This window comes from Molossus molossus, unplaced genomic scaffold (assembly GCF_014108415.1).
Source record: "Molossus molossus isolate mMolMol1 unplaced genomic scaffold, mMolMol1.p scaffold_m16_p_11, whole genome shotgun sequence".
Lineage (NCBI taxonomy): Eukaryota > Metazoa > Chordata > Mammalia > Chiroptera > Molossidae > Molossus > Molossus molossus.
This window is the reverse complement of record NW_023425346.1, coordinates 101923257-101945336: the sequence shown is the minus strand read 5'-3', so window position 1 is coordinate 101945336 and position 22080 is coordinate 101923257. Positions and strand designations below refer to the sequence as shown.

Genomic DNA, 22080 nt, shown 5'->3' with positions numbered 1-22080 from the left:
CATTAATCATTTTTAGTGATTCCATGTATGCCATTTTCTAAAAATGCCCCTAATGTGCATGCATTATTTTCATAATTGGAAAATAAATGGTTTAAGAGAAAGATCAATTTCCTTGTATGTTGGGGAAAAGCAGCAAAATAGTCCTTAATGGAGACCTACCTTCTGTATCAGAGCTTTATTTGGGTGTGACTTGCTTGATAGAGTTTAAAAAAGGGAACACAATGCCCTGACTGGTGTGGCTCGGTTGGTCAAGTGTCGTTCCCATCACCAAAAGGTTGCTGGTTCGATTCCCGGTCAGGGCTTGATCCCCGGTAGGGGATGTGCAGGAGGCAGCCAACTGATGCTTTGTTCTTACATCGATGTTTCTCCCTTTCCCTTTCTCTTCTTCTCTCTCTGAAAATCAATAAAGTCTTTAAAAGAAAAAGAAACACAATATTTACTAAGCACCTACTAAATGCCAGGTTGTGAGAAAGAAATTGAAGAAGTGAGCAATTTTGTCTACCTGGGAACCCCTGGACTTGCCAATCAGTCCCCTGAATGCAATGATTGGTCCAGGAGGCGGGTGTGCATCCCTAGTAAGGCCAATCAGAAGCCTTCCTCTGGGACTGGTATGAACTCTGGGATAAAGATGCCCTCTATTCACTGGGGTTGCTAAACCAGGGCACTGTGCCTTGGGGCTGCTATCAGCCATCTAGCAGGCCCTGGGACAACACCCTACGTGGAAGGAGAAGATGAGGTGGACACAGAAGGAAGCACAGTCAAGATGTCAAGATATGGCAAGGGAATGATGCTGGATTACTTGTGCCTAAAGCATTTCTACCTCTTCATCTTCCAGGTATGTGAACCGATAGTTATCAGGCTTTTCTCACTTACATTAGTTGGCATTCTCTTTCTGTCACTTACAACCAAGAGTTCTCACTGATACCGGCACAGAAAGAGAACTTAGTTCTCCCAACAGTCCTGAGGGAAAGCTGTTAATATTCCCATTTTAAGACAGAAAAACTGAGGCACAGGAGGAAAACAATGTGCTGAAGTCCTGCAGCTTGTGTGAGACTGAGGTCTGATGTGAGCCTCCTTCCAGTACATCAGCAGAGTTAACGGCAAATGTGCCGACACCTGCTCAGGGTGGGAGCGCAGGGGGCTCTGAACTAACAGAGGACTGAACGCGTAGGTCACTGAGCGCTGGAGGTGGGTTAAAAACCCACCACGGGACCCTTGGGGATGTCCAAGCCTCTACTGTCCACTGTCTGTGCGAAATGGTCAAACCAGCCGCTAACCAAGCATCTTGGACTCTAGGAGGAGCAAGTTTGGAGGTCCCTTGGGTAAAATGAGCAGGGATTGTGTGAGCTCAGTTGGTGACCTGCACAGACCTCTCAACACCCTCTCAATTTCTGTTTCCCAGAGATAACAACTTTGCTGCAGAAGCTCTTTCTTCGGAGCTGCCTCCAAAGCGTCACCAAGGCAAAGCTTTGACCTTCCACACCCAGGGCTGCCGGGCTGGATAGAGTCAACGCCAGCACCAAGCGTGCAGGATACGAAGGTACCAAATGGCCAGTGAGGGAGCCAGAGAGAGAGCTGGGGAGGCGACCATGGTGAGTGACAATGGGAGGCCGTGTGCCCCAGAGGCTGCAGCCCAGGCCAGGCCCTGAGCTAGAGCCTGATTTCAGACAAGCGCTGATCTGTTTGGCCCTCTCGCTCCCAGCCCTGCAGTGAAGGCGGGCCTGGATTATCCTAGTTGTGAGGGTCCTGTGATCCTCCACCTCCACAGCTGACAGTTCAGGAAAGGGCGAGCTGGGAGAATCTGGAGTTGATCTGTGGGTAGTAAGAGGCAAGGCCAGTTTCATCACAGCTGGACAGGGGCTCGTGGCTGCCAGTCAGCTGCAGACACTCTAGGAAGAGCATCCAAGGCCCTGTCTAGCCTGGACAGAAGTCCAGTACTTGGCCAAAGTCTCACTGTCAGCAAACAGGATGCCAGTGCCCCACTGTTTCTGGAATAACCAAGGGTAAACACGAGGAAGGACAGTCATCTCCCCTCCCCGCTCCTGAGGGACCAGCTAAGACATGCCTGAGAACAGACTGCAGATGCTGGGCTAATGCCCTGAGCCTTCAGCCTGGCTGCTGTCCCCAAGTTACTCTAATACAGGCCACCTCTAGAGGCCTTTTGATAAAACTTAAACACATGACACATGGAATTCTCTTTCTTCTGGGGCTGGATCCTTACCAGTGGCCCTGAGACGTATCCCCCCCGAACAGGAATAGCCTTCTCACCCACCGGGGACCAGCCTGTGCATCTATGTGCACTTTCAGGAAGATACCCAAACATAGAAAATTTTGCCTGCATTTTCAGGGTTCAAAGGCCAAAAGGACCATTCTAGGACTTTGGGGAGGAGGTGCCATGGGCAGAGTATGACCCTTTGTTTAATTGCTTTTTTTACTATTTAAAAATTTTATTTATTGATTGATTTTAGAGAGAGAGGAAGGGAAAGGGAAAGAGAGATTGATTTGTTGCTCCATTTATTTATTCATTCATTAGTTGCTTCTTGTATGTGACCAGGGATTGAACCTGCAACCTTAGCATATCAGGGCAATACCCTAACCAACTGAGCTACCTAGAGAGGGCAGCCTTTTTTTACTACTTTTAAATGCTTACTATAAAAATAAAAAGTTTTAATCTATAAAAGAGTATAAAATTATAAAACCACCAGGACTTTACACCCACAAATATCTACTATGTATATTTTGGTGAACATCCTTCCAGATGTCTCAATACTTATACCATTTTACCCTAATAAGGTTATCCTACCTATACTGACTCTTTGTTCAAAAGTTTGTTTTAGAGAGAGCAAGTGGGGAGAGAGGGGGAGAGAAAGAGAGAGAAAAACATTAGTGTGAGAGAGAAATGTCGACCGACTGCCTTCCTAGGCATGTGCCCTGACCGAGAATCAAACCCGTCACCTTTGGTGTACAGGATGGTGCTCCATCCAGCTGAGCCACCCGGCCAGGGCCACACCGATTTCCAGCCTGCTTACTGATCTTTCCCCATGGCAGGACTGAGGTTCACCTGCCCCTTAAATGATTATTATTTTATTTATTTTTTAATTTTTTTATCCTCACCCGAGGACATTTTTTTTTGCATTTATCTTCTGATAGAGCAGGAGGGAGAGAGAGAGAGGAAGAGAGAGAGAGAGAAACATTGACGTGAGAGAGACACATCGAATGGTTATCCCGCACAACCCCAATGGGGGTTGGGGACAAACTGCAACTGAGGTGCGTGCCCTTAGCAGGAACCGAACCTGGGACTTTCCAGTCCATGGGCCGATGCTTTAACTGCTGAGCCACACTGGCCAGGGCCCCTTAAACTGCTTTAACAAGCAGGACAGTGGTTTAAATATCCAAACAGTGCTCAGGAGAGGCCAAAGCCATTTGTACTCCAGGGGACTATACGTTTGAGGGTCCTCGGGGACACGCCCTCTCTAGGGCTCAGGGCCGCAGAACGCAGGTACCTCCCGGAAGCTGAGCTTGCCGTCAAAGTCCTCGTCCACCTCCTTGATCATGCTCTTCAGGCCCAGGTGGGTCTGGGGGGCCCCCAGCTTCTCCATCATCAGCTTCAGCTCCATCAGGTCGATAAAGCCATCCCGCCCGGCATCATACCTGTGGGGTCAAAGGAAGTGCGCTGATGAGGGACGGCACAGCCAGAAGAAAGAAACGTTTTACTGTCCCAGACGTGTGAGTCTTTGGCCTCATTTACTGAAAAACGACTCAAACGCCTCCTGCTTGCAGCACCCAGATCACAGCAACAGAAGGGACCGCCCCTCTCCTCAGAACACCGCTGAGCTCTGCATGCTGTGATTCCAGGTAGATCTTGTACTACGTGCTTGTTCTAATGTCTTTCTTTCCATCCTCACCTGAGGATATTTTCCTATTGATTTTCAGATAGAGAGGAAGGGAGGGGAGGAGGGAGAGAGGGAAGGAGGGAGGGAGGGAGAGAGGGAAGGAGGGAGGGAGGGAGGGAGGGAGGGAAACATCAATGTGAGAGAGACACATCCTGCATGACCCTGACCAGGGCCAGGGATTGAGCTGCAATGCAGGTACGTACCCTTGACTGGAATCAAACCCAAGACTCTGGTCTGCAGGCCGACGCTCTAACCACTGAGCAAACTGGCCAGGGTTCATGTCTTTTTTTAAATTTAATATGTTTTTTATTGATTTTAGAGAGAGAAGAAGGGAGAGGGAGAGAGAGAGAAACACTGATGAGAGACAAACATTAACATCGGTCGACTGCCTCCTGCACTCCCCCTGCTGGGGATCGAGTCTGAAATCCATGCATGTGCCTTGACCAGGAATCCAACTGGTGATCTCTGGGTACATGGGACGATGCTCAACCACTGAGCCACACCGGTCGGGCTGCTCTCATGTCTTATCTTCACAACTGGGCCATAGTTTCTTCAAAATTAAAAATATTCCTGTTTACCTTTATTCCCCCCATTTTAGTCAATAAACATCAACTGAATCTCCTGATACAGGACAACAGAGGAGTTGCAAGAACGCACCCCATGCACCCTCAATATTCACACGGAGCCATCGGAGCTTCCAGGAGCCTCCCCTGGGGTCTCCCTACGCCCATCTCCACCGATCCCTCCTCTTATCTGCCTCCTGTTTATGCTTCCTGCTCCTACACGAGGCTGTGAACCAGGCCTGGTCCCTGCACTCTGGCTTTGCCCTCTGGCTCACTCATCTAGTCTCCAGATCTGAATGGTCACTTCTGTGTGAGTGACAGGTAAGAGAGGACCCGGCTCCGCCCTCTTGGCCGAGTTTTAACCACAGAGCTTGTCCCTCTGCTGGCTGTCCCTCCAGCCCCAGCCCTGTGCCTGGAAACAGACTCCGCCTTCCGCGTGGGGACCCAGCGCTTCCCTCTACTCCCCAGTGCCTGGGTCAGCCCAACAGGACCTTCTTTATCCTCCAGTCCTCTGCGTTCTCCTGACCACTCCACCCCCTTCTCCACACTCTTGGGCTGTCACAACATTTTCTCACACACTCCCTGGCCTCCATCTTATCTTCTGCTACCCAGAGTTCCTTTGATGCTCAGGTATGAACACCTCGTTTTAAAAGACATATCCGTTCATAATCACCAAAAGGGGGAAACAACATGAGCTCCACTGACGAATGAATGGATAACAAAGTGTGGCACAGCCATACAACGGGATACGGCATATGTAGGCAATAGAATCTTATTTGCAATAAAAAGGAATGGAATTCTGATACATGCTACGATAGGGATGAACCTTGGCAACATTATGCTAAGGATGAAACAAGCCGGACACAAAAGACAAATACTGCATGATTCCATCGATATGGGCAGCCGGAATTCATAGAGACAGACAGTAGAACAGTGGTTACCAGGGAGTGGGGGATAGGGAGTTACCATTGAATGGGCTAAAGAGCTGGTTTTCACCCGGTGTGGCCCAGCATTTTTAAATCATGCAATACCTGACGGTTAGTCAGGGGCACCGACTTCCTTCCCCTTAGATTGTCAAATAAAAAATGACAACAGCCAACCCAACAATAGTCAGATGATGTAAATGAGTCAAAATTATACCTATTTTTGGTCAGATCGGCAAAAAATGTATTTTTTGGTGTGCCGCAGAATCTTAGCAAGGAGTTTATGTGTGCCACAAGGTGAAAAAGGGTGAAGGGCGCTGGGCTTGAGCTTCCCTTTGGGGTGAGAAAACGGATGGTGGTGATGGTTACAGGAGAATGTGAATGGACACCTAATGGCTAAAATGGTCTATTTTAAACATTTAAATAAAAGAACAAATCTGGTGTCTTCACTATCTCACCCTTCCCCCAACCTAACAAAAAAAACCATCATTGTTGGGAACCACACCACCACCCACCAGAAATATGGCCTGCAGGCGACCAGAAATCTCTCTCTGTGGGCTGGTGGTATTTTGAGGCCCACGTGGTTGGGCTGGAGATGAGGTCTATACTCCCCAACGTGACCTGTTCCAGCCACAGTGGCCAACTCATGCCTTTCTCCCCACCCAGAACATACCACCCTCCCACCCTGACTCTCTCTGGTGGCCTTTCTATACTATGCCGCTGAGCTATGGGGGCCGCCCCCTTCCTCCTCTGATCTCCAACAGCACCACTGTCCGTGCCCCTCTGGTACCCGACTGACACCACCGCCCTCTGCATGGCATTTCTAACTGAGCAGCTCTCTGCTCACACTGGGCACTGCCTCCTGGCCCGGAAGAATCACAGTGCCAGGTGCCACAGGATGCAGATGAGACCCCGGGATCTGCTGGTGAGCTCCGAGGATGCTGAAGGACAAGACAGGTGTACTGGGTCTGGAGATGAGTAAGGTACTTCTGGGTTTCCAGGAAGTAGGCAGAGCATATGAATCGCAGATGGACCAGCCCAGGACCTAGTATTACCAAAGGACGGTTTGTGAGCCCTTAAAAAAGGAACAATGATTGCCATCAGTTCACTAAAAATAATTCAGGGATGGCCCTTATTTACTTGGCTTTGACTTCTTTTTTATTTATTTATTTATTTATTTATTTTTATCCTCACCCGAGGACATTTTTCCATTTCTTGTTCAGATAGAGTGGGAGGGAGAGAGAGGAGAGAGAGAAACATCGACGTGAAGGGGACACATTGAGTGGCTGCCACCCACACGACCCAACCAGGACCAGGGACAAACTGCAACCGAGGTACATGCCCTTAGCGGGAACCGAACCCGGGTCTCTCCGGACGGCAAGCCAATGCTCTTACCGCTGAGCCAAACCGGCCAGGGTGGTTTTTACTTCTTTTTAAAATAGTAGCTTTATTGAGACCCAATATACATACCATAAAATACATTCTTTTATTTTGCACAATTCTGTGGTTTTTAGCATATTGGCAAGGTTGTGAAGCCATCATCACTACTTAATTCCAGAATGCTTTCATTACCCCCAAAAGAAATCTGTACAAGTATTCCCCATTCCCCTCTCCCCCACTCCACCCCTAGCAACCACTGCTTTGTTTTCTGTCTCTATGGGTTGCCTATTCTGGACATTTCATAGACATGGAATCATACCTATGGTATGACCTTTTGTGCCTGGCTTCTTAATATTTTCAAGGTTCATCCATGTTGTAGCATATGTTAATCATTCTTGATTCCTTTTTACTTGTTGCCAAATAATGTCCTATTGTGTAAACAGACTATATTTTATTGATCTATTCGTGGGTTGATGGACATTTGAGTTGTTTCCACTGTCGGTTGTTACGAATAATGCTGCTATAACACTCATGGACAAGTGTTTGTGACAATACATTTTCCTTTCCCTTGGGCATATATCTAAAAGTGGGGTTGCTGGATCACATGCTCATTTACTTTTGAAACAAGATTGTCAGGCCAGCCCAACAGAAAACCATGGCCGACCTGTCATCTCTGCCAGGGTGAGCCAGGCCCCTCTGCCGGGCTGGTGGGGAAAGAAAACAGGTGCCGATGCCTGTACAATTATGTGGGTTGGCTGCTGGTTGTAAGCCAGTCTAGGAAGGGTGCCAACTATCAGATCTGCTGGTGACACAAAGTTGGGGCAGAAGCTAGGCCTGACGGGTCTCAATAAGCTGGTGATGTCCAGGGATGAAACAAAGCAAGGAAGAACGCAAGGTCCTAAACATAGAATCCCATTATCCAGCAATACACCCACAATTATTAAAAGCAGGGACTCAGACATGTTCATAGCAGCATTAGTCACAATAGTCAAAGGGGAAAATAACCCAAACGCCCATGGATAGATGACTGGAGAAACAAAATGTAGGGTGTACTTACAGGGGCTTTTTATTCAGTTTTAAAAAGGAAGGAAATTCTGGCACATGCTACAACATGGACAGATACTATATGATTCCACTTATATTAGCTACCTAGAAAAGTCAAACGCAGAGAGAAAGTAGAATAGTGGTGGAAAGAGGGGGGAATGGGGTGTTGTTATTTCATTGTTATTGCTAACAGAGTAAGTTTTACAAGATGAAAAGAGTCGTGGAAACAGACGGTGGTCATGGTTGTACAACGATGTGATGTACATAATGCCACTGAACTGTACACTTAAAAATGGGTAAAATAGCCCGGCTGGTGTGGTTCAGTGTACCAAGAGGTCGCCAGTTTGATTCCCGGTCAGGGCACGTGCCCAGGTTGTGGGCCTGATCCCCAGTCAGGGGCATGCAGGAGGCGGCCAGTCGATGTTCTCTCTCATCGATGTTTCTCTCTCTCTTTCCCTTCTTTATCTCTAAAACCAAAAAGAAAAAAATAAAATAAGAAAAAGGCAAGGTCCCCAAACTAAGCCCCCCACAGCCTTTCCCAAGGACAGGCTTTGAGGGAGAGTTCTGTGCCATGACATCTAGAGATTTGCGAGACTCCAGTGAATTTGGGGCTAAAATCATAACGGCAAGAACAAAAAGTTCCAAACCCTGGACAAAGGAAGCCACAGTCCTCCCTGCCCCACCACAGTCCCGGTCCCACACACTGGGGACGTGGGTGGGTGGCGGGGGCGCCCAGGAAGGTGGATGGCCTTTCAGGCCCCACACCAGGGAGGCAGAGAGCAGCCTTCAGGAACCTTCCCAAAGGCCAGCCGAGCTGGGCTCTGTTGGAGGAGACAGAGCCGGCCTGAGCCCGCACAGGGAAGCGCTTTCTGGCAAAAACAGGCAACTAGAAGGAGACCTGAGAAAAGAGAGTTCTAACAGGCCGCAGGGACGGTCTCCTTACAGGGAGTCCTAGTGGAAGTAAACAGGCTTCTTAGTGTGGAACTTTCCAGAGCCTTCCATACGGTCATGTGTCTGAGGCTCAGTAGAGGGAAACAGCACAGACTCCTGACCACAGCTTGCATCTGGGGAATTTCCACCGGAGCAGGTGCATCCGCAGCCTGGTGTTCCGAGGGGCAATTCCAGCAGGGCAGCCAGGTAAACGGCCAGGACAGCTGCCCCCGAGCCAGCCGAGATGTGGAATGAAGTGTCCTCCCCACGCTGCCCCGCGCACAGTGCACTTCCCCCAGTGTGCGGAGGAGACGGAAGGGAGAGCGAACTCACGAGGTGGGTTCCTGGGGCAGAGCCGAGAGGGTTAGGGTTGAACCAACAGCAAAGAGAGGCAGGAAGGGAGCAGCCACACAGCCCAGGACAAAAGACTGGGGAGGCCCAGGAAGAGGAGGTAAACTGGGGCGAGGATGGAGATAAGAAAAGGTCAGGGAACAAGGCGGGAATGTGTCCTTACGGTGCGGGGGGGGGGGGGGGGGGACGAGGGTTCCCACTCACCTAACCTAGAAAGCTAGAGTGACGTGGCCTTCCCCGCACAAAGGGGCTGTGGACAGCAGGCCGTGGGGGGGGGGGGGGGGCTCAGAGACATTATTCTTACTTTTCTCATCTGGAGTTCTGATTGAGAGGCGTCCAGAAGGTTTAGAAAACCTCTCTTGTTTTTTCCTTTAAATATGTTTTTATGATTTTTTTTTTAGAGAGAGAGAAGAAGGGAAAGAAAGAAAAACATCGATCGGCTGCCCTCTGCATGCCCCTTACGGGGGACTGAGCCTGCAACCCGGGCCTGTGACCTTTGGTGCATGGGATGATGCCAACCAACGGCGCCACAACGGCCAGGGCTAGAAAACCTTTCTTTTAGGCCCTCGAGCCTGAAACAGCCTTCAGGCCTCTGAGAAAGGACAAATATGTCAGAAAGGGCCTCCACAAAGTGGGAACAGGTTCAGGAATTCCACTTTCTTTAACTGGTCTGGAAAGTTTGGCTTGACCACTTTTTCCTGCCTGGAAGCAGAGCCCACCACCCAGGGGGCAGCTCCCAGACCGAGGAGAGAGCCAAGGCAGCGTCAGGGCAGCCCCGCTGGTGCCCTGCAGGGAGCCACCAGCTTGGCACAGGAATAGACAGTGTGTAGACCAGGAGGGGACATCTCCAAGGCCAAGAAAGACAGGGAAGAAAGGGGTCATGAGCCAGCCACCGCCTTCTCCCAGGGACTCAGCAAAGGCTGCCTTCTTTTGTCCCTGCTGGAAGCGCCGGCCAAGTGCCATCTCTGTAAGCCCTGGCAGGACTATAAAGTGACCACAAGAGTGGCATCTTCACCCCTCCCCGTGGAGCTGAGATTGATCACTCAGACGGTCTACGAGGGTTTGTCCACAGCCCCTTCCTTCAAGGCCTGCTTTTGCAAGAGAGACAGGAAAGCTCCCCAGGTCCCCCTCGTCATCTTACTGGTTCCCTGCTCTTCTCAAGCATCTGAGACTTGATACGTGCAGCACGCACAATGGGACTCAAGGGCCCACAACAAAAGCGGGTCTGCTCCGCAGGTCACATGCATTGTCCCGTACAGGAGTCCTTTTCATCTTTACAAGGCCTATGAAGAATTACTAACAGCTGCCTCTGTTTATTGTTTTATTGAGCGCTTACTAAGTGCTGGGCACTGCGCTGAATCACCACGTTTACTTCCACAGGTGTGAAGTGGTGATTCGTCATCCGCTTGACAGACGGTGACAGCTGAGGCAGGCAGCAAAGCCATTTCCTATGGATCAGAACCGACCTGGGACTTCCACGCCCGAGCTTGGCTTTACGTGGGCGCAGGAACGCAAGCATGATCATTACATGAGTTTATACCATTTGCCCACGGGGCCGGGGAGCACGGACGTACTCACTGTCCAACGAACAGATCGCTGCCGTAACTGGGAGATTTACCTTTTAGAATTTATATCTGAAGCCTTTGGCTGAAATGAAAGGAGCCACATTGCCGAGTCCTGGATGTGGATGGATTCTGACTTTGGTCTTAAAGCGTGGTGCTTTGGACTGCCCAAATATGCAGTCATTCAGTTTTGGCCAGGAGAATACTGATGTTGCCAGCTTACAAACATTTGGAGAGAGTCTCACCAGCCAAGCCCTTCAGATCAATTTTAACTGGTTTAAACCTCCCACACTCCTCTAAGGGGTACAGTACTGTTTGGCTGATGAAGAAACCAGCCCAAGGTCACTAGGCCCAGTGAGGTTAACAGGAGGACCTCTATCCTAACGCCCAAGCCTGCAGCTGGGAGACACGGCCGCCAGAGGTGGGTTCTGTGGAAGGAAGATTTGATATGGGGCCAGTCCTTACACAATGCCCTGGTTGCCCCTCCAGTGACAGTTCCCAGAGACAGAGACAGGTTACCACAGTGAAGGCAGAGAGACGTTTCCTGGGGACGTCAGGTGTTAAAAAGACAGAGGACTTTCCAAAGGTTGAAGGACTGTCCACGTGACTGCCACATTCATGGGTGTGGTGCAGGGTGCAGGAGCACGGACCCTGAGCGGGGGTGCACAAGGCTGGCCCAGGCGTACAACAATCAGCTTTGAGTTTAGCTCTCTCCTCAGGATATTATTCTGCTGACTTTTAGATGGAGTGGAAGAAAAAGAGGGAGGGGGGAGAAGGAGAAAGTGACCCCAACTGGGGCCAGGGATCGAACCTACAACCCAGGTACATGCCTTTGACTGGGAATCAAACCAGGGCACAGCAATCATCTTTTTTTTTTAAATCCTCCCCTTAGAGTACTTTCCATTTATCTTCAGATAGAGTGGGAGGGAGGGAGAGAGAGAGAAAGGGAGAGAGAAAGAAAGATCAATGTGAGACACATCGATTGGTTGCCTCCCGCACAACCCTACCAGGGCCGGGGACTGAACCCCAACTGAGGTATGTGCCCTTGACAGGAACCGAACCACAATTCTTTGGTCCATGGGCCGACACTCTAACCATTTAGAAACCCGGCCAGGGCAACAACCGTCCTTAATGTGCTCAGAGCCGCTCTCCTCGAGCAGCTACAGTATAGAAGCCCCTTTGGACGAGGCTGCCTGCAAACTGCTGACCCTACACCAAACCCCTGGGCCTGTGGGAAAGGCGAATGTAGTTGGATATGTCCTCTTTATTCTAGAAAACTCTTTTGCTACCTGCCTCCATAAAAATGCCACCACCTTGCTTACAGGTTGGAATCCAGCCCTGAGAAAAGGGAGCAGCACCTGGAAGAGCCTGCCCAGAGCGGCCCACCCGCACTGCCCCAACCGCAGGACCACCTGCCAGGCCCCTCCCCTGGAGACAGAGGGCATTTCCCGGGGCTAGGACGTGGGACCAGGGGAACCTAGAAAGCGAAGGCCTGGAAGGGGAGGGAGGCCCCAGCCCAGTGAGGCCCCCAGGGTCCCAGGCCTAAGCCTGTCTGGGGGGCTTTCTCTCTCTCTCTCCAAGCCTGGTCTTTTTCTTTTTTATCCTCACCAGAGGACATGTTTTGATATTTTGCTCAGATAGAGTGGGAGGCAGAGAGAGAGAAACATCGACGTGAAAGGGACACATCGCGTGGTTGCCACCCACACGACCCAATCAGGGCCGGGGACAAACTGCAACCGAGGTACGTGCCCTTAGCGGGAACCAAACCCGGGTGTCTCCAGACCGCAGGCCGACGCTCTAACCGCTGAGCCAAACCAGCCAGGGCTCCAAGCCTGGTCTTAACCTGCATTCACCCTCCTGCCATTTCAAACCATCGACATATGTTCTTTTCCTCCCCAGTTTACGTCTTTCAGATGCTTGCAGGCTTACTGAGTTCCCTTAAGTCCTTGGCTCCCCTACTAACACCTGAGCTCCTTTTTTCTATCATTTAAATTTTAACCCAGATTTTTCTTTTTTATTATTTATTTATTTTCTTTATTGATTTGAGAGAGAGAGGGAGGGAGAGGGAGAGAGGCGGAAACATCAATGAGAGAGAACATCGACTGGCCGCCACCTCCTGCATGACCCCCACTGGGGATCAGGCTCACAACCTGGGCATGTGCCCTGACCGGGAATCGAACTGGTGACCTCTTGGTGCTGGGTTGATGCTCAACCACTGAGCCACACCGGCCGGGCCCAGATTTTTCTTGTTAATGACAACCCAGGATATTAAAGAAAAACCATACATGATCCCAAGACCCCACAACCTTGTTTGTTTCCTGGGGCTTCTCTCTAACCCTTGGGATTGGTGACCTCTTTCCATATTTTTGCTTTAAAATGTCCCCTGTCCCTGTCATCTATATTCGCTCCAGGATTTGTGAGGGAGAGACTCTGGTCCCAACAGCTCTGGGGATGGCTCTTCAGACACAGGTGGGGTTCGGGCCCAGCCCTGCCACGCACGGGGGAGGCCTGGGTGGGGGCCCTCTGTGGAGTGGGTGAGGGCCAGCGTGTCAAGGAGAGGCAGGTCTTTCTAGAAGTAGTGGGTCTGCAGCCCTGAAGAGGAAGCCACAGCCCCAGGGCTTCTGCTCTGAAAAGCTGCCTACACCTGCCCCGGCCGGTTGCTCAGTGGTTAGAGCGTTGGCCCGCGGACCAATGAGTCTCGGGTTCGATTCCAGTCAAGGGCAGGTATCTCGGCTGCAGTTCGCCCAGGTCATGTGGGAGGCAACCAGTCAATGCGGCTCCATCACATCGATGTCTCTCTGTGTGTCTCTCTCCCTCCCTCCCACTGTATCTGATGATAAATAGAAAAACAAGGAATAAAAAAGATAAAAAAAAGAGCTGCCCACACCCAACTGGGCCTCAAACAAGTTCCACCACCTCAGCAATCTGGGGGGGGCCAAATCCACCTCTGCCCCCCATGTGGACTCTCCACAAGCCCACCCTATGTGAGGCCAAGGGCTCACGTCTCTGAACTCAGGGCCCAGGCTGTGGGTGCCTATGCTGGGAGAGCCCGGGCCTGGCCAGAGGGGCCCAGGTGATGCCCAACCCTCCCCTCACTGCAGGCCCTCAGCAAGGGGCAAGGACGGGTTTCCAGTCCGCCCAGAGCTGGGTCCTCTTCCCATGAATCACTTGCTCCCCTGGCCTCCACTGTGCTGAGCCCCTGAATTTTCTGGGTTTTCACCGCACTAGAATAATCTCACCTTAAGGGAAGAAAGACGCTGAAGAAAGACGCTGCCAGCCTTTGTCTGCCGGAGGCTCAGCCATCAGCAACTCCCCAGGGACCCCTGGCGGGGTTCTCAGGAGGATGGCAGTGCCCCAGAAAATGCCTTAGTGTTGGGGAATCACCTATGCCTCAGACCCCACCAGCACACCAGAATACCCACTTGTCTTTAAAAGGCCTTATACAGAAATCATGCATTTCAAACAGACAGAGGCTCACTACTCAAAGAGTGGTCCCCACCAGGTTAGAGATGCAGACTCTCAGGCCCCGCCCAGACCTGCTAAGTCAGAACCTGCCTTTGTACAAGATTCCCGGTGGTGCCCAGGCTCTTCCAAGCAGGAGAAACGCATTGGCCTGACTATCGCCAAAGCAGGTGGCCTTTCCTGGGGCCTCCCCCTCCTCCCTGTGAGTGTCCCTAACTGAGCCTATCAACATGAGCCTCCAGACTCCCCGAGATCACAGGACTGTCCTTCCTCCTCCAGACTGCCCTGGTTGTCCACTCTCTGCGTTTCTGGTTTCCTAGTCTTGGTGTGGGTCCCCCCCGCAGCTGTCAAATCATCTGCTCCCTCCCTCCCTCCTTACCTCCCATCCCTCCTTCCTTCCTTCCCTCCTTCCTTCCTGTTTGCTGCAGGCCGGGAAAGATCTCCCGGTGGGTGTGTTACCACCACATGCAAGGCCTGGGACACTGAGGACTTAAACACAAAAGCCGGAGCCCAGAGTCTTTGATTTCCACGCGGGCTGCTCCCAGCCGGGTTGTCTGTTGGATGAGCTCCTGGCTTTGTCGAGGTCCTTTCACTCTCTCACTCACCACCTGGCCTGTCCGCCTGGGGCCTCTCCAGAGCACAGGGGAAGCACAAAGACCAGTCCCAGTGGGCGGCAGAGGTACAAAGAGACAGCTGAGCTGTGATAAGGCCGGAACCTGGGCAGAGCTGGCGTGGACGGGGGCGGCTGGGACGGAGGAGCAAATGTGCTGTGAGGGAGCCACCAGCACGTAGAGTCCAGTCCAGAGGTGCTCGGATGGCCCAGAAGGGGGCACAGGGCCCGCTCCCACAAAGCATTCTGGGAGAGTTGTGTCTGTCCAAGGCCAAGAGGGGGCAACTCTCAAAGAGTTTGAGGCAACATCAGATGGCTGCTTCAGAAAGACCTCTGAGCTCAGTGTGCAGGATGGATTTTTCTGGGGGCTGGGGGGTGAGCAGACTAAGGCAGGGGCCCAGCTGGGGAGCACACGCAGTCCTAGCCACGGAGGGGTGCAGGGGGCGACGGTGCTGGGAGTGGTACTAGTACAGTGACCGCCAGCTTCACCCGTCTGAGCACAGCCAACGCTGTGGGTTCTCACTTCGGGCCAATCCCTTCCTTTTCTGGTAAAAGGCCAACCTCTTGGCAGGCTGCAGGAGACCAGAGGAGGCTGGATCTCATCCCCACTGTGGGCCACAGAGCCCTATAGTTCCACACACTATGTACGGCGTCTGAAAGTTCATGAAGAAAAGGGGCAGCCCTGGCCAGGGAGTTCAGTTTGTTAGAGAGTCATCCCTATGTACCAAGGCTGTGGGTTTGATCCCTGGGCAGGGCACATACAAGAATCAACCAATGAATGCATCAATAAGTGGAACAACAAATCAGTGTTTCCCTCTCTCTCTCCCTTCCTCTCTCTTTAAATTAATAAAAATAGAAAAAGAAAAAAGAAAAGCAGGGGCAAAGCTGAGCCCCCTCCCACTACAGAACACCCACTGTGTGCTCAGCACCTCATAAGACAGCAGAGGGAGGCAGAGCCCTGGTGGCTGCTACCCAGGCCTCAGGACGCTGCTACCCAGGCCTTAGGAGGCTGCTACCCAGGCCTCAGGACGCTGCTACCCAGGCCTCAGGACGCTGCTACCCAGGCAATCAGGGAAACCTGCTTAGTCCCCAATGCGTGCCGGGAGTACCCCTACTGGGACTGCCACGTGGACTCAGGAGGAGAGATGAGAAGGGGTGACAGCACAGAGCTCCCACAGCCTCGTGCTCTCAAACTGGATGTCATAACTCAACAGCGGGAAGACCTCAAGTAGGGAGGCGATAGCTACATGCAAATCCTGCTGATGCTGGCTACCCAGAGTGGAAACGAAGCCAACCAGTCCCCACGCCACCCCCAAAGGAACGTGCTGGTGACAACACGATACCAGGTCAGTGGTGCATCAGGTGTCAGCGCACTGAAGGCACACATGCCACAAACCTCTGACCACCAGGGATGGGGTAGAGAGGGACGAGCCATGGAAAGCTTCCGACTCCGCAACGCCAATGTGGCGGTCACAACCCCTTCTACCTGGCCTGGATGGGCTCCTCCTGAGGAAGACGAGAGACAGCAGTGGCTGGGAGTGCTCCTGGGGTCACACACGCTGGCTCAAAGCCCTGGGAGGCTCCTGTGCTGTGTGTCCCTGGGTGAGTTACTCAGACTCTGTGGGCTTCCAATTCCTCCTTTGTCCAGTTGTTGCCAAAATTAAAGGCAGGCAGATAAACTCTCAGGTTATCAGGGAAGGCTCCCTTTTTTAGTTCTGGATGATATTCTCCCATTCCGGGGTCTCCCCTTGGTCCTTTGGAAGTCAGGGCTCTCTTGCTGGGTTGGGCAAGCAGAGGGCTGCAAACTCAGTCTGGGAACAGGGGATGGAGTGTGTGGATCTGGGAATTTGGAGTTCCAGGCAACCTACCCAGAAAGGAGGGCGAGAAGAAAGGGCCGAGGCTGTGAGGACAGGACAGTCGGGTCCTGTGGGAAGCCTCCCTGACCGTCACTGATGGGGAAGGGAAGACAAGGGTTCTTCTGATCAGGGATGTCGAGACGGGTAAGGGTGGACGTGAACGTGCAGGGATGGGGCTCCTCCCCTTGGCTCCCAATTCTCCCCATAAAAGTCCTGAGGGGCCCAGAAAACCAGGCAGAGGTGCCCCTGGAAACCTAGTTCTGGGAATTCCCAGGAGCCCTGTGAGTCTCGGGGTACAGGTGCCCCCAAACACCTGGGGTTCCCACACCCAAACTTGGCCAGGCCTGGGCCAGCCCTGGCTGTGCCCCACCTCTCCTTGACCCCCAAGACCAGGAAGAATCTGGGAGGGAAACAGCCAGAGGGAGCTGATGGGCAGTGGGCAGTGGAGATGAGGCTAAGCCCCCCGCCCCCTGGGACAGCAAGGAAGAACACCTGGGCGGCCACCCTCTGGCCCTCAGCGTCCGGCTCTCCACCCACAGCTTCCCTGCTGGCCAATCCTTTGCCTGGGTCCCTTCTCTGGGCTGGCACCACCTTAAACCCAGTGGCCCTGCCGGGGGCCGGAGGGACCAGCCGCTCCCTCAGTGGAAAGAACATGGGCTGGACTGGAGTGACCTAATTAAGGCTGTGACCGCACACCAAGTAGTCACGCGATCTTGGGGACAACCTGAGAAGGTGGTCACTTACCTTTTTCCACATCTCACTTACAAGCGTGTGCCCATGTGGCATGCGGTCAGTGTCACTGCTGGAAGGAACTGTGCCGCCTCATTGAGAGCTCCCATTCCTCTGACAGCCCTGGGCACTGCCAAGCTCCCCTGGGGCACTAGTTAGGGCCTCAGTGCAGCTCCAGAGGCGGACCCTCTACAGGGGTCAAGGTGCCCTTGGCCCGCCCTGGCCCTGGGGCAAACAGGGGACTGGAGGTGCAAGTCAGCCACACACCCATAAAAACCATCTCTGCCTTCCCAGGGCAAACTCTATGCAGGGGGAGGGAGCCTCACCAAAACCAACAATAACAGACAGTTCCTTAATAACTAGTACAATCCGTCAGATGACGCAGGGCGTGGGAAAAGGTTTGGGGGCCATCGGGCCAGCAAGAGGAGGGCCGGGCTGGGCCTGGCCTTAGGGTCCTCATGAGGAATCTAACCCAGACTTTGTTCCACGGGCAATAGGGAGCTACCAAATGCTGTATGTTGTCCCCAACTCACAAAGGCTTCTGAAGAGGAAAGCAACTAATGAGATCCGGGCTCTGGCAAGAGGGCACAACCTGCGGGATGGACAGGAGGAGGGCAGTTTAGGGGGCAGCTGCCCGGCCTGAGCTGGGTGGTGCAGCAAGGCCCGGACTGCAGGCAGCAGGCTGCCACACGTGCTGACCTGGCCTTGGGGGGCCGTCAAGGACAGCTGAGGGGTGATGACGTCACTGAGAGAAGCTCATTGCACAGGGGACAAGAGCGTAAGCCACCTGGGTTCCAGCCACACCACTTACAGCACGTGTGACACTGGGCAAGTTACAGCTTCTCTGTGCCTCAGTTTCCTCATCTGTAAAGTGGGAGGGTTACAGTACCTACGTCAGTGACTCCGAGGGGTAAGCACCAGGAACCGGGCCTGCACACAGTAGGAACTCTGTACACAGTGGCTGCCGGGGGTGCTGGGGAGCCCGGTGATCAACCAAGTTGGCCATTGCAGGGTGGGGTGGGGGTGGGGGAGCATGAGGCACTAGGGAGGGGCAGAGACCTGTCATCGTGGCCAAACTCAGCAGGATAAGGGGCCAGCGCCTCTGCGAGGCCAGGACAGAGGTCCCTTGGACACAGAGCTGGGATAGTCCGCAGCCTGAACTTCTTGTTAGAGGGCTAACGGCTGGGGACCACTGTCCCACGCACAATCAGTGTTCAGTGAACAGTGCTGGGTGGGGCTGCAGGTCCCCCAGAGCTGTCTAACCCCAGGGCTGGGATCAGCTGCAGCCCTCAGGTCCCTGCGCCAGTCCCATCAGGATGGGGCAGAGGGGCCTGCCCTGGGCATGGGGCAATATGTAAGTCCCGAAGTATGCCCTCCTATTTCCCACAAACCTGATCCAAGCTAGCAGAGGGATAAAGGCCTGTGATCGCGGGCCCAGAGGCAGCCTTGCGTGGCGAGAGACCTCACACCACACACCGGCGGGGGGGGTCACCCCTTCGAACCCCAGAGAGGCTGAAAGAGTCCACTGCCCTCTGCCCTGTCCCCACTCCCCCAGGGCTCTGCCTGGCCTGGAACCAGAAGCGGCCAAGGAGGCTGCTGCTGGCACAGGTAACCCCATCCTGCCCTCCAAAAGCAAAGAACGTACCTTCACTCGGCCAACACTGGGGGTGGCCAGGCCGAGATGGAGAGAAGATAAAACCAGGCCCAGACACCCACACACACCCATCCACCCACGACCTGGACCAAGGCCTTCATGCCGAGAGAGGGGCCCTAGCAACAGGACCCCAGGCGGCCAGCAATGCACCTGACTCCCAGCCAAAGGGGGAGGCTGGCCCCTCGCACTCACCACCTCCCCATCTGCAGCCCCTTCCAAAAGGAAGAAGCCAGAGGCATGCACTCGTGACGACAGACAGTGAAAGGGGTTTGGGGAGAGAGGCTAGGGAGAAGGGGGAGTCGTCAGCAAAGAGTTTTCAAAGACAAACAGGTGAGGAGTGTAACCGGTCACTCTGCCCACGGAAGCCAGCTGCCCTTCCAAATGCAGAGGCGGGTGGCAGTTCAGCAATGCCGGGCTTTTTGCAAAGTAGAAGGACTATTTTCGGCAAAAGTAGTTTTGCTAATTGTTGACAGAGACACATCCTCTACCTCCAAATACACACCAGCGCTCCCAGTTGCCAGGGATCTACCAGCACAGGCGAAGGGAGATCATAGGGGTGTCGGTTACAGCGGTGGGAGAGCGTCCCAGCGGACAGACCTCTACACCCAGGCGTTCCGGAGCCCCAGGAAGGGGCTGCTCACTACCTGGTCTCTGGAATCCAAGCCAGTGTCTACAGCACAGAGGGACAGAAGAGAGCCAGAGTACACTGCTCAGGGAAAGACCCAAAAGGACACCGGGGGCCCCCTTCCCTTCCTTAATAACGAACTCCCCTTTTAGCCAGGTTCTGGCTCCTCAGGGAAGGGAGCCCAGTTGTGGTCCAGTCACCGTCATCGCCTTCCTCTGGCAGTTGCTGGCCTGGGTGGGCCCACGACCCAGGGCTGGCCACGGGATACCAGAGGCTGGCTTGGTGGAAGACTTGGGAAGGATTTCCTCATTGTTAAGCAGAACCCCAGGTCTTTCCTGCCTCCGGTTTCGGTGGCTGGATGTGACTGGGGCAGCCTCGCCCCCTGCGGTCAGCCCGCAGGTAAAGCCAGAGTGGTAGGCGGCAGAGGAGGACCGGACCTCAGTCTTCGATGGAAGCAGCCACCACGCCAAAGGCCCTCCTTGTCCTCCGCATTTCCTGTTACAGGAGATGATACATTTTTTAATTGCTCAGTGAGTTGGGGGCAGGGTTTTCCATCACGTGACCCAAAGGCTTCCAACCTAATGTGCAACAGGATGGCCTGTCCGGTCTCAGCATTCCCACTAGGAACAGGCACCCACCCTGTGGACCGTGATCCCTCCGGAACAGAACAGCTTGAGACGTCCATTCTCAACGTGCTACATGAATATCTGGACTCGTTTATAAGAAAATGTAAACAGAAGGCATACTTTTATAAGGGGGGGAAAAATGTGTTTTCTCTAAACTGTGAGATTCTAATCTCCTGTTTCTCTCCTGACCAATGGGTCTCAATTTTGTCTGGGGAAATGGGTCATAAGCCCTTGGAGAAGATGACTTCGGGGGGTCCGAAGACTTGAGGTGAGGGACCCCTGCTCTAACCACGGGACTCAAGGAGGCAGACACCCAAGGCCAAGGTCTCCGTGCCACCAAGTTTTCGTTTTCATCTGGAGCTTTCCAGCCCCTCTAGAGCTTGACATGCTGAGACACCCCCGGACTCCCTCCCAGGGGAAGCACCACCAAGGTAACCCTTCCAAGGTGCAGGACATCACACCGAGGACCCCCGCTTCTGCCTCTTTCCCCGTCAGGACCTGAGGTCAGCCGCAGTGAGAGAAATCCCAGGCCCCGCCCGCCCGGGAGCGAGGAAGGGGAGGGGAGAGACAATCACAGAATCACATGGCTTAGGATTCAGACGATCCTGAAATCGTGGCAGCAAACTACAGCCCGGGGGCCAAACCTTGCTCCACAAGTGTTCTTGGGACACAGCGAGTTCATTCATGTGCTGTCTGCAGCTGCTGTCTATCACCACGGTAGAGTTGAGGGGGGGGACAGAGACCCAGTTAGCCCTTTGCACATCGAGCTTGCCCATGCCCAGCCAGAAGGAACCTTGAAGGCCACACAGCCATCTTCAGTCTCCCCAGAGCTCGACCCTTCCCTGCTACAAAACTCCCACTCCAAGTAGCCAGAGCACCTACTTTCTGATGGAACTCCGGAGACAGGGGCGCACCACTTTTGTGACCATTCTTTTCATTTTTCAACAACTCCAACCATGAGGAAAACCTTTTTTCTGATCATTGAACCAAAGCTGTAGCTTCCTTCCACTGCGGCCTCGTCACCCACCTTCTGCCCTCTGAAAGCACACAGGTCCCCACCATGCTTCAGGCTCTCAGCCCCCATCCTCCAGCTCAGAAACCTCAGCCCCAGGGCCATCAATCCACCAAGGGCCAGAACTCCTTCCCAGTACTGGCCGGTTGCTCTTCTCCGGCTATGCCCAGAAGTGCCAGGACCTCCTGCCATGCAGGCGGCAGAATGCAGCCTCCTCACAGGGTCTGCTAGGCTACATGGGGTGTCTTCTGCATGGATGGTGGGTGGCTTATCCAGGACTTGCTTCCCTCCCTGTCAAGCACCATCATGTTAAATCTAAGTCACTTTAAGAGTTTGTTGAGCTTCTCAAGGGCAGAGACCCCTCTGAACCAATCTATATCTCAGTACTTGGCAGGTGCTTAGTTGAATGAATGAATGAATGAATGAATATCTCATAGATAGTAGGTGAGAAAGAGTCTCACCACCACCACCACCATCATCATCATCATCATCGTTATGGTAGTGCAAAAGTATGGATGGTGCTGGCCATCATCATCATCATCATCATCATCATCGTTATGGTAGTGCAAAAGTATGGATGGTGCTGGCCCTCATCATCATCATCATCATCATCATCGTTATGGTAGTGCAAAAGTATGGATGGTGCTGGCCCTCATCATCATCATCATCATCATCATCGTTATGGTAGTGCAAAAGTATGGATGGTGCTGGCCCTCATCATCATCATCATCATCATCATCGTTATGGTAGTGCAAAAGTATGGATGGTGCTGGCCCAAGGAGCTCAGAGAAGGTAGCACTAGGAAAGGGGTCACCAAAGGTCATGCAGCCTTGGAATCGAGTCACTGAGAGACCTCAGGT

General features: G+C 53.0%; 1 protein-coding gene across 1 annotated transcript in view; it reads right to left on the bottom strand.

Moving 5' to 3' along the window:
• The window catches only part of EFHD1 (EF-hand domain family member D1), a 44258-nt gene that overhangs the window by 17157 nt on the left and 5021 nt on the right, over nt 1–22080 (bottom strand). Inside the window, exon 2 of the mRNA XM_036254584.1 lies at nt 3504–3651. Coding sequence (XP_036110477.1) covers nt 3504–3651 — 148 coding nt within the window. The remainder of the gene's footprint in view (nt 1–3503; nt 3652–22080) is intronic.